Source organism: Epinephelus lanceolatus, chromosome 22 (assembly GCF_041903045.1).
Source record: "Epinephelus lanceolatus isolate andai-2023 chromosome 22, ASM4190304v1, whole genome shotgun sequence".
NCBI lineage: Eukaryota > Metazoa > Chordata > Actinopteri > Perciformes > Serranidae > Epinephelus > Epinephelus lanceolatus.
This window is the reverse complement of record NC_135755.1, coordinates 25791687-25807327: the sequence shown is the minus strand read 5'-3', so window position 1 is coordinate 25807327 and position 15641 is coordinate 25791687. Positions and strand designations below refer to the sequence as shown.

At 41.7% G+C, this 15641-nt stretch overlaps 2 protein-coding genes and 1 non-coding gene across 3 annotated transcripts; all 3 read left to right on the top strand.

Annotated features, from left to right (window-relative positions):
- Positions 1-1462: 1462 nt before the first annotated feature.
- On the top strand, positions 1463-6843 carry plaa (phospholipase A2-activating protein). Its single transcript, XM_033651719.2, has 14 exons — positions 1463-1696; positions 2124-2317; positions 2456-2556; positions 2729-2849; positions 3273-3440; positions 3618-3753; positions 3956-4125; positions 4247-4398; positions 4481-4700; positions 4857-4922; positions 5006-5077; positions 5219-5326; positions 5859-6029; positions 6153-6843. Exons 1-14 carry the CDS (start codon positions 1548-1550, stop codon positions 6719-6721), a joined length of 2397 nt encoding a protein of 798 aa, XP_033507610.1. The 5' UTR covers positions 1463-1547; the 3' UTR covers positions 6722-6843.
- Positions 6844-7526: 683 nt separating this feature from the next.
- On the top strand, positions 7527-14889 carry haus6 (HAUS augmin-like complex, subunit 6). The gene is made up of 16 exons (XM_033609736.2): positions 7527-7991; positions 8199-8294; positions 8382-8460; positions 8959-9091; positions 9197-9341; positions 10746-10808; positions 10897-10954; positions 11140-11313; positions 11447-11643; positions 11925-12054; positions 12480-12582; positions 12685-12745; positions 13172-13313; positions 13428-13526; positions 13715-13847; positions 13978-14889. Exons 1-16 carry the CDS (start codon positions 7849-7851, stop codon positions 14685-14687), a joined length of 2466 nt encoding a protein of 821 aa, XP_033465627.1. The 5' UTR covers positions 7527-7848; the 3' UTR covers positions 14688-14889.
- LOC117246543 (small Cajal body-specific RNA 8) lies at positions 12849-12979 on the top strand. Its single transcript, XR_004500750.2, has one exon.
- Positions 14890-15641: the final 752 nt, after the last annotated feature.

The window sequence follows — 15641 nt, the reverse complement described above, 5'->3', positions numbered from 1 at the left end:
GACCTGGGTTTACAAAATAAAAGTGATGCTAATGATGCATGCACACATATGTAATAAGAAGAAAAAGCTCTCTGTATTATGCACATTTTATTTTTAGTTGATTTGAAATTTTCTTTATATAAAGAAACTACCAAAAACAAACACTATAAAGGATTAGTTAGTTCACAGAAAATAAATGAGCACCAAGTATGATCATTGATAACTGATTAATCTTTCAAGCAATCACTTTTGAAGCAAATGTGTCCACAATTCACTGCTTTTGGCTTCTCAAAAAAATAAGATATAGCCTATATAGATTTTTGGAATATTTATTACTTTAGTACAGCCCTACTGTAGTCTATGTGCATTACAATTAAGCATCCTGCTACAAAACTATGTAACATGCTCTCTGTTTTAGTTATGTTTCTCCATCTAATATTATTTTTCATTACACTTACTTTCTTATTTACCTCTGTGAGTTTCCTTATGTTGCCTTTTGTGGTGTACTGGCTGCTACAGTAACATAATTTCCCCCTCGGACAATTGAGTTTTGATGAAAAACAACAACAATGATTAATAAAGTATAAGATAAGATAAGCTATGACTTTATTCATCCTGAGGGAAGTTGCTGTGCAGCAGTGTCAGTATAAAGTTAGAGGAGTGCAGATACAAAGCGTGCAATATGCAAGGACTAAAATAACAAAGCAGAAAAGCAAGCAAGTAGAAAATACAATATATAGCAAATATGCACCAGATATAAACTAGATAACAGTAAGGTGCAAAATATAACAAAAGTATCTAACAGTAAGGGACAAATTGGTGTAACCAGTATATACAATATGTATAATGACACAGACAGGTTACTGGTATGATTGATTGATAGATATGATTGCTTATAAATATCTTTGTATAGTGTCAGATCTGAGTGCAGAGGAGCAAATATTTATGATTATGTCCATGACATTTACTGATTGATAAAATATTCTATCTATCTATCTATCTATCTATCTATCTTGCTACTGGTGATTGCTCCAGATATCCACATTCTTCAGAGAAGAAAGTGAACTCCTTCGGTGGGAGCTGACTAATGCTTGGATTCTGATTTGACTGCACACCCCTTCTGGCTTTTATTTGAACAACATCCATGTTTCCTTTTCTACCTCGGTACACTACGGCAGCTTGATGCAGCGCTTGAGGACAGGTGGGCGGTGGACTCGTTTGGAGCGCAGTGCACCAGCGGCCAACGGGGAAAACAGTCTGCTGCCGCCCTCTGGTGAAACATGATTACTACATGTAGAGGCGGCTTGCTTCGTTGACTTCTTTGATTTTTAAATTGTATTATCAAATTTAATTTGTAGGGTTTAATGCTTAATATGTATCACAACGTATTACATTATCATTATTATTTTTTATTTTATTTTAATAAAATTAAACGGACGGTTAGCTCACTGACGTAACATGGAAGTGACGCGATTCAGCTTCCGCTAGCTTTAGCGGCCGGTGTTTGTTGACAGCAACGCCGCTTAGCTCAGCACCACTGTGATAGTTTAATTGTGCTGTCGGGCAAAATGGCATCGTCTAACTCATACAAACTAAGATGCTCCATCCCGGGTCACGAAATGGACGTCAGGGGACTCACAAGTGCTGTTTTTCCAGAGGGAGCTTTTGTGTCGGTGTCCAGAGACCGAACCGGAAGAGTCTGGGTTCCAAACTCAAGGTAGCTAGCATTAGCAATGTACATTGTTTGGTGGAATTTATATCAGTTTTAGAAGTAAATCTGTTGTCAGGAAAGGTGCCACGACCCATAAAAGTAACAAGTTAAGTCAAATCTCAGCAAATTTACTCAATAGCATTAACGTCGGTAACGTATGTAACGTTGGCTAAGTTAGCTTCTATGCCGTTTGCTAACGTTCACTCAAATTAGCTTTGTCATTCATTCAACTGTAATCGCCAATACACACAGCGCGGATAGTCGAGCACTTTCTAGAGTCCGACAGATTTAGATTGGTATTTTGTCTTTTGTCTGTTAGTGAATTTCCTGACTTTTCTTATAATTATCAGCCACACACTTGTCAACCACTTGTTCCCACACAACTAACCCCGTCCACTACACGTCTTTGCTCTCTCACCCCTTCTCTTGACAGCCCAGACAAAGGCTTCACAGAGATGCACAGCATGTCTGGACACTCCAATTTCGTATCTTGTGTATGCATCATCGCACCCAGTGAAACATATCCCCGAGGACTTATCGCCACAGGGGGAAATGATAACAACATATGCGTTTTCACAATGGACCAATCTAAGCCCCTATTCACACTCACGGGCCACAAAAACACAGGTGAGTTTTGCCTCACTGTACACTTCCTGGATAATTACATTTCAATAAGCATCTAATTTGCTCTGCTACAATTTCCCATTATGTCAAGCACCTCAGCTGTGTATGTGGTCCCAGCATTTTAACGTTTAATCTCTACAGTTTGCACCCTGTCTTCTGGGAAGTTTGGGACACTTTTGAGCGGCTCCTGGGACACCACAGCCAAAGTCTGGCTCAATGAGAAGTGCATGATGACCTTGCAGGTACGCTGACATTTGTGGGATGTTACTCTGAACGTCTCTTTGGGTTTTCCTGAAAAGGCAAATTTGTCAGATACTGTATTTTCATCTGATTTCATCTATGCAACTATAACAAGCAAAAATATCTAAGGTTGTTGCGACAGAGGAAAATCTGTGCTTGTTAATTTTGCTACAGGGACACTCTGCAGCAGTGTGGGCAGTGGTCATCTTACCAGAACAAGGCCTTATGCTGTCTGGATCAGCAGATAAGACCATAAAGCTTTGGAAAGCTGGACGCTGTGAGAAGACATTTACAGGTGAGAGTTTGCAGGTAGTTGACATCAGTAAACAAATAGTTTTTGTCTGTTTTTTAATTAGATCTATACAAATAAAAGTGTAACTGTGGCTGTTCATAAGTAGAATTGTTGGCTAAGGGTTTAAATGAGTGCCCCAGCTAAAGTGTTTCAAATTTGCCTTTGTTTGAATATGGTTGTTGTAAGCTTTTTTTTTTTTTACCTTCAATACTTTTTAAATGATTTTAGCCATTAAAACCTGTGGAATAGGATGAAATTGAATAAATGGATGACATTGTCAGATCAAAATTTTCAAATAGTTAATGGTATAATTATTTTGGATAATGATGTTCATCTATTCCACTATGATAATTAAAAACACTTGCCTGGGGGTCCATTATATTTAAAATTCCTAATTACAACTCAACCTGTTTTCTTCCATTTTAGGTCATGAGGACTGTGTAAGGGGACTAGCAGTGATCAGCAACACTGAGTTCTTCTCTTGCAGCAATGATACTAGTATCAGAAGGTGGCTAGTGACAGGCGAATGCGTACAGGTCTATTACAGCCACACAAACTACATCTACAGCATAGCTGTCTTCCCTAATAGCCAAGGTTTGTTCATTTATATTGATATTTAAATGTCTATGAAAGAGCACACTGGTAGACTTGTAATGTGTGCGTAACGATCTGCTGCTGCCTAGTCATTTATTGAACCAGCATCCATTTGTTTTCCTGCCGTAAGATGGTAGCTGGCTCACACTGACCTTAGACTGATGCTTTTCCTTTTAGATTTCATAAGCACAGGGGAGGACAGGACTTTGAGGATATGGAGGCAGGGAGAGTGCTCTCAGACCATCCGTCTGCCTGCTCAGTCTGTGTGGTGCTGCTGTATTCTACCCAATGGTGACATAGTCATTGGGGCCAGGTAAGAACTGCCTGTGTCATGCTAATGTGTGGTCATTCCATAATCTTTTCCTTGATCATGCCACACCTCAAATATTTAGATGCCTTTTTCTGCTACTGTTTCGTGCTCTCATTGCTGACATCACTCCTGCTTTCACCGAACATGATGGAGATTTTCAGTAAGTAGTTTGTGACTAACCCGGATGCTGCTCCTCTGCCCACAGTGATGGCATTATCCGTGTGTTTACGGAAGCTGAGGACCGCATAGCAAGTGCAGAGGACTTGCAGGCTTTTGAGGATGAACTATCCAAAGCCACTATTGACCCCAAGACAGGCGACCTTGGAGACATCAAAATGGAGGACCTGCCTGGAAGGGAACACCTTAATGAGCCTGGTCAGAAAATAGACTGACATTTATTTTATCACACACATGTAATCCCTAAATCTGGCGGTTTTGCTTCAAACCAAGATCGCACAGTTCACCCTGATAATTTTCTTTTGCTGATTTCCTCCAGGGAATCGTGATGGACAGACACGTCTGATAAAAGATGGACAAAAGGTGGAGGCATATCAGTGGAGTGTCAATGATGGCCGCTGGATGAAAATTGGAGACGTGGTCGGAGGCTCCAACCAACAGACCTCCAAGAGCGTGATGTATGAAGGAAAGGTAAGGCTGTTCGCTTACTGACAAGGCAAACTATGCATAATTGCATGAGAGCAGTCAGGAATGACTCCTGATCTCCCCTCAGGAATATGACTACGTCTTCACCATCGACGTGAATGAGGGAGGGCCATCCATGAAGCTGCCTTACAACGTCTCAGACGACCCCTGGCTGACAGCGCACAACTTTTTGGAGAAGAATGACCTCAACCCCATGTTCCTCGACCAGGTTGCCAATTTTATAATAGAGAACACTAAAGGACACGAGGTGGGACCGGCTCAGCCTGCTGCTGGTGACCCATTCACTGGTGAGGCCAAAAGAGATACTTGTTATTCTACTTTTAGAAACAGTCAGTGTCTTGTGCTAACATACTGTATATTTCAAATAATTTCATCATGGTATTTCAACATTGTTAGACTGAATCTATATTTCGCTAAAGGTGTTTTGTCTGTTCATCTGACAGGAGGCGCTCGATATATCCCCGGGGCTTCTGATGACCGGCCAGGCTTTGGAGCTGATCCCTTCACAGGTACAATTATTTACTCAGTTGTTTTTTCACAACCTGAACGTCACTAGAAATGTTCCTTTCACAGCTGTTTTTTCTCCCCACAGGCTCCGGTCGCTACATCCCTGGGTCGGGTCCAAACCCAAGCGCTCCTGGAGGTGTGGCAGATCCCTTCACAGGTGAGACACTTGCTGAAGTAACCTCTGAATTTTGACAACCCAGTATAACTGTTCAGTGGTAGACCCATGCACACATTTCTCCTGGTTTTAATCCTTAAATGCTGAGTGTTTCACTCACTGGATCTCTTCCCTACTCTGCAGGAGGAGGTGCGTACTCCTCAGCAGCCCTCAGACAGACAGCAACCAACATCTACTTCCCCAAGACTGATGGTGTGACCTTTGAGCAAGCCAATTCCTCACAGATCATCGGTGAGTTTCAAGTAGGAGTTTGATGATGTGGCTCTGGTCTGCATTTGTTAGTTGTCAATGACAGACATTTCTAAGAATGTAATGAATGTATTTTGGGCTGTTTGAACTGTCCTTAGGCCCTGATTATGTCACACTAGAGACTTGTGTATTTATGTATTTATCTCTGTGCTCTTCTCATTGATTTGAAGTGTGTTGGGCTCAGTTTGAAGAAGGTCATTCAGCTTGAATTAAAATCTTATGACCGTTTGGAGGATGGTTTGGTCACTGTCAATAAAATCTGACCAGACCACATCACCGCAGTCCTAATGAAGCATAATAACTTTTTTTTAGCATTAAACTCTTATTAAATGATGCTTTTATGACACATACTTAGTCATGAATATTTCACTTTCGTTAAGGCCTCAGATTTTATACCAAATTTAAGGGGTTTTAAGCGTGACATCATTAAGATATTGTACCAAAATGCCTTTTCCCCTGGTTCATTAAAGCTTCCTTACTGTGTCAGGTCAATGATTTGTTCTTTCCTCACCAGCCAAGATCAAGGAGCTGAATGGAGGTGCCCCTTCAGAGCACAAGCTGTCTGAAGAAATTCTGGAAAGCCTTGAGAGGCTGCTGAGCTCTGTGTCTGAGCCTAACTCCCCCGCATCTCCCCCAACTATCCAAGAGATCAACCTGCTGTGGAAGGCCGCTCACTGGCCTGAAGGTACAGTAACAATGTTTTTTGGGGTTGACTTTATGGTTTCTGGCAAGATGATTATTATTTAAGTTTTTTCAGTTTATTACTGCTCATTAACCAAACTCTCATTTTCTTCCCACTGGACTTTAGACATTGTGTTTCCTGTCCTGGACATTATGAGGCTGGCAGTGCGCCACCCACAGGTTAATGAGAGCCTCTGTGGAGAGGCCGAGGGAGTCCAGCTGTGCAACCACCTGCTGAGCCTGATGAGGCCTGAGGGGCGTCCTGCCAACCAGATGCTGGCGCTACGGACTCTGTGCAACTGCTTTAGTGGCAGACACGGTCGAGCCCTCCTCATGGCCCAGCGTGAAACGGTGCTATCACGCGCTGCCGACCTGGCCACCGTGTGCAATAAGAACATCCACATTGCCCTGGCCACTCTGGTGCTTAACTACGCTGGCTGCCTGCACAGTCAACCCGATCTCGAGGCCAAGGCCCAGTGCCTGTCCGTGGCCAGTAGAGCTCTGGAGACGGTACAAGACAAGGAGGCTGTGTTTAGGCTGCTGGTGGCCTTGGGAACCACTGTGGCCTCAGACCAGACAGCCCAGGACCTGGCTCGCTCCCTGGGGGTCAACTCTCAGATTTCCAAGTACTCATCAGTGTCTGATCCATCGAAGGTGGCCGAGTGTTGCCAGCTGGTTTTAAAAGAACTACAATGATGTGAATGATTAGAGAAAAAAAAGCACTCGTTTCTTACTATCACTCTGTTCTGCTTAATCGGTTGTGGTGGAGACTTGAATACTTGTATGTTCTGCAATAAAAAAGAACAAATTAAATCTCTGCTGATGCTTAGCCTGTGTTTTTATTACTGCACCACCTTTTCAAAGCCACTTGACTAACTTGTTGGGTAAATATAGGAAGAATGCATCTAATAACAGCTTCTAATGTCTATGAAATATCAATAGTGTATATGTCTCGCTTTTAAACATGCCTTATTTTATTTCCTACTGCCATGTTACACATTAACTTGGGGTAATAATGCTCAATAAACTATTATTACAGTGCACCTGAAATGCAAAATGTGGCTGGGGGGAAAACAACTGTAGTGAAAGACGTAGATATTGTGATTACTGAATGTCCTGACAGTCAAGATGGCTACTTACGAGGAGTTAATAAGTCCACTGCTAAGCTGTAGAATTAGGTGAAAGAGCTTTATTTACAATTCAAATTGTCTAAGCTTGGTAACGGTGGTCTTCTTGTGTCTGAATATATATCCTATAATGCTTTCCACTTGTTAATGGGATACTAGAGAACCAGTTTGCCTTATCCAGCGTTTAATAAAAGAGTCACCATTGTATCTACTACACGATACTAGATATATCTTGCTTATTTGACATGACTTATACAAAAATAAAACACAACAAATGGAGCTAGTTATAGTTAAAGTTGAAATAGGTTGGAAATGCGTTCCTTTCGCATTCGCCCACCGGAAGTATTTGTTTATAACTTCCGGGTTGTTGTTGGAAAAATTGGCGGTTTGTTGTTTGGGTGTTGCGTTTTCCTAAAACCGACTAAAGTTTGTTGAATTTAGTACAAATGTGATATTAAACGCAGTATATCTGGACTTACTCGTATAATACTTGTAACTTAAGTGCTTATTTGTAGTGTTTGTTAATTTGCTAACAGTTTGTTAAATGTATGTTGACAAACTCAAAACACCTTCGAAAGCTAGCATAAGTTAGCCTACAGTGAGCTTTGTAGCTAGCGGCTAAAGCTAGCTAGCTAGGCTGGCTCTTTGACCAGTCGCCACCGGACGCTCTCACACTGCTCAGTCCATCTCGGAATAATGGCGAACCTAGCATTGCTGCAGAAAAAGAATGGGAAGTATCTGTGGTTTGCTCTTCTTGGGCTGGGACTTCAACCAGACACTGCAGTGTCGTCAATCGCCGGCAAAAGCAACATTAATGCGAAACACATCAACCTGGGACCGTGAGTGTGCTTTTACTGTGGATAACATTAACAGATTAATACCGTGTGATGTTAGCTAACAAAGCTGTTCAAAGTTCTGTCCTATTGAGAGTCGATTACGACTTCTATTATGTGGCTGCTTTCACTTGGTTATATTGAAGTTGTCATTCACAGTACACTTGACGTTTAGGTTTATTCTAACTCGTATAAATGTTGTATGGCCAATAGGAATATGTTCGACAAGCCAAACAAAGATGCCTTCTACATAGTGATTAATTTCCTGCTGGAGAAACTCAACCCGTCACGATTTAATGAGGCATACAGGTAAAGTTATGTATAAACAACTATTGCAATTTATATATAAAGTGCCTAGGATTCAGTGTCAAGCAACTGAATATGTATTTTGTTTAGGCACTGCTGGCCTGTTTTGAACCACAAAGCAGATGCTGAGTTCCGTAAAGTTACCTGCGCATGGCTGCGAGAAGTAATGGTAAGAATCTGAATATTTACCTGTAATGTTTATCTTCTTCATCTGTCCAGATAGTGGATACATTACAGATTACATACCCCATTTGTTTCCTCACAAATGGGGAATCGTGCCTGTCCATCCTCTCGACCTTTGTTGCTTCATTCCTTCTGGCATTCCTTTTCTCCTCACTCTCATCTTTTCTTTACATACTCACCATAAAGGTCAGTGTACACACTTAGTACAACATTAAAAAAAATACATAAATCCACAAATAAAAACAGTCGTCTACTGAAGGTAAACAATAAACTTCACGTCTCACTTCCTCCCTCATGTTGTCTCTGGGTTTTCTAGTCGAATTTTGCATTAAGTTGAAATTTTTCAACTTTATGTACATGATTCTTTTTTTTAATCACTGACCAAATGTTCAAACTTCAAAAAGGAGCCATTAAATTATGTAATAAACTGACATAACAGAACTTTTTTTCAAATATGACAATCATTTGTTTTTAAACTGTGTAGGATGAAACTGCAAATGCAGGCTCCAAAGTGGTAGCATCCTTGTTCCTCTCACCCGGAGGCCCCAAGTTTATCAGCTTGATGCTTCATTTGGCCAATCACGTCATGGTGCAAGAAATGAAGACATTCAAGACAGGTAAGTCTCGTTAGAAAATCTTTTATTGTTTCACATTGTTTAATTTAACGCTCCATGGAGTTGGCACTAAAAGACTCAAATAATCTTCAATGTTGTCATTGTCAGATGACAGCTGGGTTCCTGAGGCTGCAGCGATGCCCGCTTCCTCCCTGGACATGGCAGTGAAGAGACTCAACCTGATCAATACCAGGTTTTTGAACGCTGGAGTGGAGCAGGACCGTTTTCTTCACGAGTATCAGAGACGAGCGCAGTAAGTCCCTGGTAGTCCATCTTGACACCCTGGACAGGGCTGGATGTTATTTCATTTGCATCAGTAGACTGATGTTTTCTACCTCACCACTACAGTAAACCCAATGAAGCCCAATCTCTGTGACTTGCGCAACTCTGTCATTAACAGAAGTTATGTATGTGATGTAATGTGTTGCGTATACAACACATAATAAAATATAATCAATATCAGTGGTAAATGAAATACAAAATTGTTTGAAATTCAATAGAAAAAGTCATTTTTGTGATCATAAGTTTTAATTTACTGTTCTTTTCAAAATTCTGAATTAGCAACAGTGTTGAAAATATAGTTTTGTGCATTGCCTACATCTATTCATTGTAATATTTTGTTCACCCTGTAACATAAGAGGAGCAGTAAATGGTAGTAGTCAATTTAGGATGATACTTAATTTGTCCAAGAGGGAAGATGTTTTCATCATTACTTTTTTTTTTGTAGTCACTTGAGAGGCCGTTGACACGTTGCCAGCTATTTTCATAAACGGACATTTCACCGTCTCCGCTTTCAAGAAGATCTTCGTTTACACTTACCCGTGTATATATACACAAGAGCATGCCAAACCTGTAGGTGGCAGTGTAACGAGAAGCTCAAGCCTTCCATGTATCCATTGTCACCATAGCAACATAGGTCGCACTTTTTACACAGGCGCAAGTTCCGGCGCATACTGTGACGTGGGCTGCCTATAACTCCGTTTATCTGCGTTTATCTCAGTTTACATGCAAACGCGCAACCAGAGTTTTCCAAAATCTCCACTCTGGCCGGAGTTTTTAGAAAGACTCGTTTTCAGAGGAGAAATCTCCATTTGCGTGTAAACGAAGGGCACAAACGAAGGAAGATGTCTCCATTTATCAAAATCACCGTGTACGTGTAAACGGCCTCTGAGACTACTTAACATAAACTGTATTTATTAAGTTGTGTTCCACTGGCCGTTTATTTCAGGCCCCACCTGTTTCTTGTTAACTAATTGGTAAAGCTATTGTGACAGAGGCCAGTTGGCAGCTGCTGAAGGTGTTTGCAATCTGTTTCCTTGTTCTAGGCAATTTGACTTGTCATACCAGGAAAAGCACAGGTGAAACAAATGTTGCTAACAATGGCCCTGTTCCATGAGGTGTCCCAGTAAGCCAAGCCATGGAGCCAGCTCACCCACAGTATCAATTGCACCTGTGCTTTTCCTGCTATCACATGCCAAATGTCTGCTGTGAAAAAGGCCTTTTGAGACTGTGTGCACAGACAGTTACATTATGATTGTAGAAGTTTGGAAGAGTTTATTTTATGGTATTTTGTTTTGCCAATTTAACTTGTTTTCTACTGTTACTATTGGTCTTTTCTTTTTCTTTAAGCTGTTTGCCTTTGTTTTCTCTTTTGAAGGCTTCTGGTGAAGTCTATGAGGGACATCAGAGCAGAGGGTGCCAAGTATGATGAGCTACTCAAGTATGTGTGCCTTTTTTTTTTTTTTCCTTAGTACTTCTAACTTCAATGTTGTTAGTCCAGTTTGTTTAATCTGTCTGTCTATTTTCAGGCATCACAGCAGTGATTCCACACAGGAAGGAGCTTCTCTAGCTGAGAAGACCAAAAGGGTATGTTATGTTATGTTTGTAAAACTGCATACAGAATATTAGGCATGGTTTGAACTCCCCATGCGTTAAGACATTACAACAGTGCTGAAGCTTTCCCGTGTAGGGAAATACTAAAATTAAGATGAGTTTCTGAATGATTTGTATTAAGAAGTGTTTAGCTCACATAGGTTTTTGGCTTTCTTAAGGTGCGCGCCCTGTGGTCAGACATTGATGAAATGCTGTCAGCTATCAAAGAGGAGCAACATGCAGTGGAAAGTGTTTTGAAGGGGGATGTAGATCAATACATCCTGGATGGGACGGATCGAGTCCTCAAAATTCCTCGCAGTCTGCTGGAGAGAATTGAACAACTTCCTCATCAGGTGAGAGTGTAGATAATACAGACGTTAATTCTTATACATAGCACATAAGATTCTTATTCACATTTTCTGTCTAAGCACTGATACAGCATGTGAATTTACCTTATTAACTTTGGTTTGTGTGCATGTTTTCCAGCTGAGCTCAGGACATGTGTATGAGGCAGGTCAGCTGAACCTCCTGTGTGTGTTTGAGCTGATGAACCATGCGCTGCAGCTCCTGAGGGAGGAGCGCTTACGGGTCTCTGACGCCCCCAAGCCTCAGCTCAATCCTGAGCACCTGCAGGAGAAATGTCAGCAGATGGCTCGTGCGCTGCAGAACCTCCACCTCATCAGGTATCATTTACCCACACGGGCATGATAGGATGCACTTTCTTTCTTTTTTTGTAATTAAAGGATTTGAATTTTGGATTTTCTCAAATGTGCAGCTTAATGTTTCTTTCTGAGGTCTATCTGTGTAAACCCCCAACTATTTTTAGTGTGGAAACTGCACTGGTTAATGGAGCATTCTGTAATCATTGGAAAGAATTGCCTCTTTAGTATTTGCTTGCCAGCTGAATGTCAGATGACCTTGACTACGAGTGTATCAACGTCGTCATCTTGTTTTCTCCCCTTAGACAGAGGATGTCCAAAGAAGAAATTCCTGAGCTCAGGAGTACCATAAAACAGTTGGAGGCTGCCTGGGACAGGAAGTGGATGGATACCTTGAAAGACACACCCCTTGTCTCTTTTCTAAATGAAGATCCGGTGAGTGGTCCTTGGAATTTTTGAACTTTGCTCACTACAGTCACAATATAGTCAGTGTACTTTCCATTTTGTGTGTGCTTGAGAGGGGGAGAGAAAGTGACAGAGCAAGGGGGGAATAGAAGTTAGAAAGTGACTTATTGCACACAGTGTTTCTGCAAGTTATTAGCTTGAAGACTTGGAATGCCTTGTCATGTTTTGACTTGCTATTTTTTTAAGTAAGAGAGCCCCTGGTGAAAGATCTTGTGACTGGGTGTTGCCAGTCACTAATGTAGTGTGAAAACCACAACGGCTTCATGGCTCCAGATTAATAGACAACAAGTTTAGTGTACAGCAATCTGACAAACAGGAACAAGAGAGGATAATTTGTCACGTTACCGTCTGCTGCTATGTGTTCTTAAATTTAATATTTAATTTGCTCTCTTTAGGCCCTTGGCTTCCTCTCACCGATGGCTCCGCTGTCTTTTGAACCAGCAGCTGACACTAGTTACAGAAGCAGTGTCTTCTCACAGTACCCTGCAACTCTTCTTGGTGAGCAGAATCTGATCACATGCATATCAGGCCATGTATTCATTTGGGTGTATCGCAACATTGCAGTTCTTGTTTCTAATCGTGCTTCTGTCAATTTTCCAGAGGAGAAGCCTGCAGAGAGTAAACCACAGGAAGGTGTTCCCCCTAGTTCTCAGCTGAAGAGGTAATGTAATCCATGTTTGAACAGCTCATAAGGGAAATGTAAGCTTATATCGACATTTCTCATGTTCGTTTATTATTCGAAGTGCGTTTGTATTGGTTTCTGATGGGAGGCAGATACCTGGGCAGTCCTGAGCAATGATCTGTCCGTCACAAGTCCTCCCTACAGCATCCATGCTCTCTGATGACCGTGGCGAATTGAGAGAAATCGCCACGGACAGATACGGAGCAGACACTTGTTAGTTCTTTACGAACCAACCTCATGGTCTTGTCTACATTATAAGCTACTGAAATAAGAGCCTGACTTTAAAGTTCTTTTTTTTTTTTTAAAGCATTAAGATGCTTTCTGTGTTGCGTTCACTGTAACTGAGCTCACACTGTGTGTAAACTGTTTTTGAATAACAAATCAAGCTTTTTGTCTTTGAAACAGCTCTTGCCCTGCAGCAGCTGAGCGGGCTGAAAGTCCTGTTGTCACCACTCACGTGCCATCAAAGGCAAATACCTCTCTCGACTGGTTATTCGACACACCATCCCCTCCTCCTCTAAGGGCTCCATCAGAACCACCACCTCAGGCTAGTATTATATTTCAGTCAAACTCCTGTTTATTGGATTAACTACACCTTTGACTTTGTGTGCACCAGTTCTTCTGAGAAACTGTACTTAACAAAGCTGTGCTTGATGTTTAGGCCAGTGTTAGGAAGACAGCCCTTGTTCATCAGAAGGTGGCTCCCACGAAAACCAAGACTCAGATATTGGACATGGAATGTGATAACCTTGCTGATCAGGTACAGTGATGACTTTCAAAACTAGGCTGCAATCTAGGAGCTTAGAATCTTGAATACTGTCTTTGTCTGGTCATTTAATAGTTTAGCTGCCCTTCCAGTACTTATTTAAGCTGTATTTCTATCTCTAAGCCTTGGTTGAGGTGTTACGTGACCACAGAAGATGAAAAAATTGGGTTGGTGTGTGTTAGTTTGCAGATGCTGTAACAACCAGTCCCCCAGAAGGCAGGGTCAAAGGTCTGGACTTGGATAGCCTTCTGGGTACTCTTCAAGGAGATCCCTTCTCTACCAGAAAGCAGCTGCCACGTACACCTGAGAGCTTGAGTAAGTGATGAGCTGCTGCATGTGCCCTCAGCCTTACGTTATGGTGAATTGAGACCAAAGAATGTGGCCTCATAAAACCAGCCAAGTCTAAAACTGAAATATATTTCTTTCTTGTTTTTGCCCCTTTAAGTTCTGGATGTGAAGAACTCCTGGCGTAAGGCAGTTGAGGAAGACAGAGCCGAGAAAATCGGCCGGTTAGCCAAGTTCAGCGACAGCATAACAGAGCGGCTCACCCCCCTCAGCGAGCATGTTGTGTTGCTGAGTCCTGATGCTCCCTCCCACAGTCAGTCCTACAGTATCACCCCTCATGTCACAAGCCTCAGCAGCCCCCCTGTCAGCCAGCAGGGAGTCTCACTCAAATCCTCTCTGTTGTTGGACACCTTCAGCATCAGTGGCACGGGCAGCAGTGCCGTCCAGTTCAGCCTCGACCACGAAACACTCCCCGAAATGTCGAGCTGCGACAGTCTACTGAGCCTCGATGACGAAGCGGTGGATATGAAGAGTGAGGACGATGATGAGCTTCTAATCCCCTCCCTGAAAATGGAGGCGACGCGATCGCCACTGAGCGCACATCATCATCTGGGTCAGAAGCAGCAGGCGTGTGATGATGGCTCCTTCATGGAAAGCAGGAAGAGGACACCTGAGTGTCTTCTGATGGATCACAGAGTATCTGGCTTGGACAATGACTGGTTACTGGAGCCTGCAAAGCCAGTGGAGGCCACAGACAAGGTCTTTTCACTGGACTTAGACAGACTAGAGACACCTTCACCCCCCAAAAAGCAGGAATACAGCCTTCCAAAACTGATTACATTCTCCCCGATTGATGACATGAAGTGTTAACTTCACTCATACAGAAACCACTTTTCAGCCTCAACTGTCTTAAACTGTCTGCCTTGATTTTTAAATAGATGTGTAACAAACATTTGTACATAGCTGTAAAATAACCTACGTCTGTCTCACTAAATTACTTTCCTGTGCTTAAGTTTATGGCTTTTAATTTAAAATAAGACATGAACTGCTTTAATAAAATTGTAAAGTGTCTCATTTCCTTTTTGCTTGTGAACATAATTAATAACTTCAGCGTTTTGCCTGTGCAGCACAACATGGAGCTTAAATGGATCTGTAAATCCATTAAAATGTTGGGCAACAGAAGCATTTGAGTCCACTGTATTCATTTAAAAAGCTAGTCTGCCTCTTACTTGTAACATTTTCATTACACTTACCATAATTTTGAACCACACAGTGTCTAACAGGATTTAAAATATCTGCAGGAATGTGAACACAAATATGGAAGGAGCCAGGCAAGGTTGGAAGTTGTAGATTTTCCTAAATGTTGGATTAAACAATTGGAAACAAAATTGTTGTGCCTACAAGCTACTGTTTACATCCAAAAAATGTACACTTGCATGCTATGCAGTCATCTTTACAGTGTAATTGTGTGTCTCATACACTGGGCCTGGGGCTTCAAGTGTTTTTCGAGAGCAGCAAAAATATGAAGGTTTCCTCGTGCACCTGTTGCTTTTTTATATATATATATAGAGAGAGAGAGAGAGAGAGAGAGGTGTAACTTCTCTCAGTTTAAGATGGGGGGCGTCAGAAGCTGAGCAAAGAAAAGTGAGTCAAGGCAACAGTGACGATTCAGAGAAGGCGGAAGTTAAATATCACCTTCACAATAAAACGCAAAATTTGCCACTAGGGGAATTTAACTGTAAAATTGATAAAGAAACTTTTTTTCCATTCAGTATATTATGGGTGTTTCAAATGCCACACCCTACCAAAAAAAAGTTTAGAAAG

What these genes read in the sequence shown, in the direction of transcription:
- plaa (XM_033651719.2), top strand. Translation starts at nt 1,548, where the DNA reads ATGGCATCGTCTAACTCATACAAACTAAGATGCTCCATCCCGGGTCAC. An exon ending in TGTGGCAGATCCCTTCACAG is followed by an intron (nt 5,078 to 5,218) that starts GTGAGACACTTG and finishes CCTACTCTGCAG; the next exon opens with GAGGAGGTGCGTACTCCTCA. An exon ending in CAATTCCTCACAGATCATCG is followed by an intron (nt 5,327 to 5,858) that starts GTGAGTTTCAAG and finishes TTTCCTCACCAG; the next exon opens with CCAAGATCAAGGAGCTGAAT.
- haus6 (XM_033609736.2), top strand. Translation starts at nt 7,849, where the DNA reads ATGGCGAACCTAGCATTGCTGCAGAAAAAGAATGGGAAGTATCTGTGG. An exon ending in CATGGCTGCGAGAAGTAATG is followed by an intron (nt 8,461 to 8,958) that starts GTAAGAATCTGA and finishes TAAACTGTGTAG; the next exon opens with GATGAAACTGCAAATGCAGG. An exon ending in TTGAACAACTTCCTCATCAG is followed by an intron (nt 11,314 to 11,446) that starts GTGAGAGTGTAG and finishes CATGTTTTCCAG; the next exon opens with CTGAGCTCAGGACATGTGTA.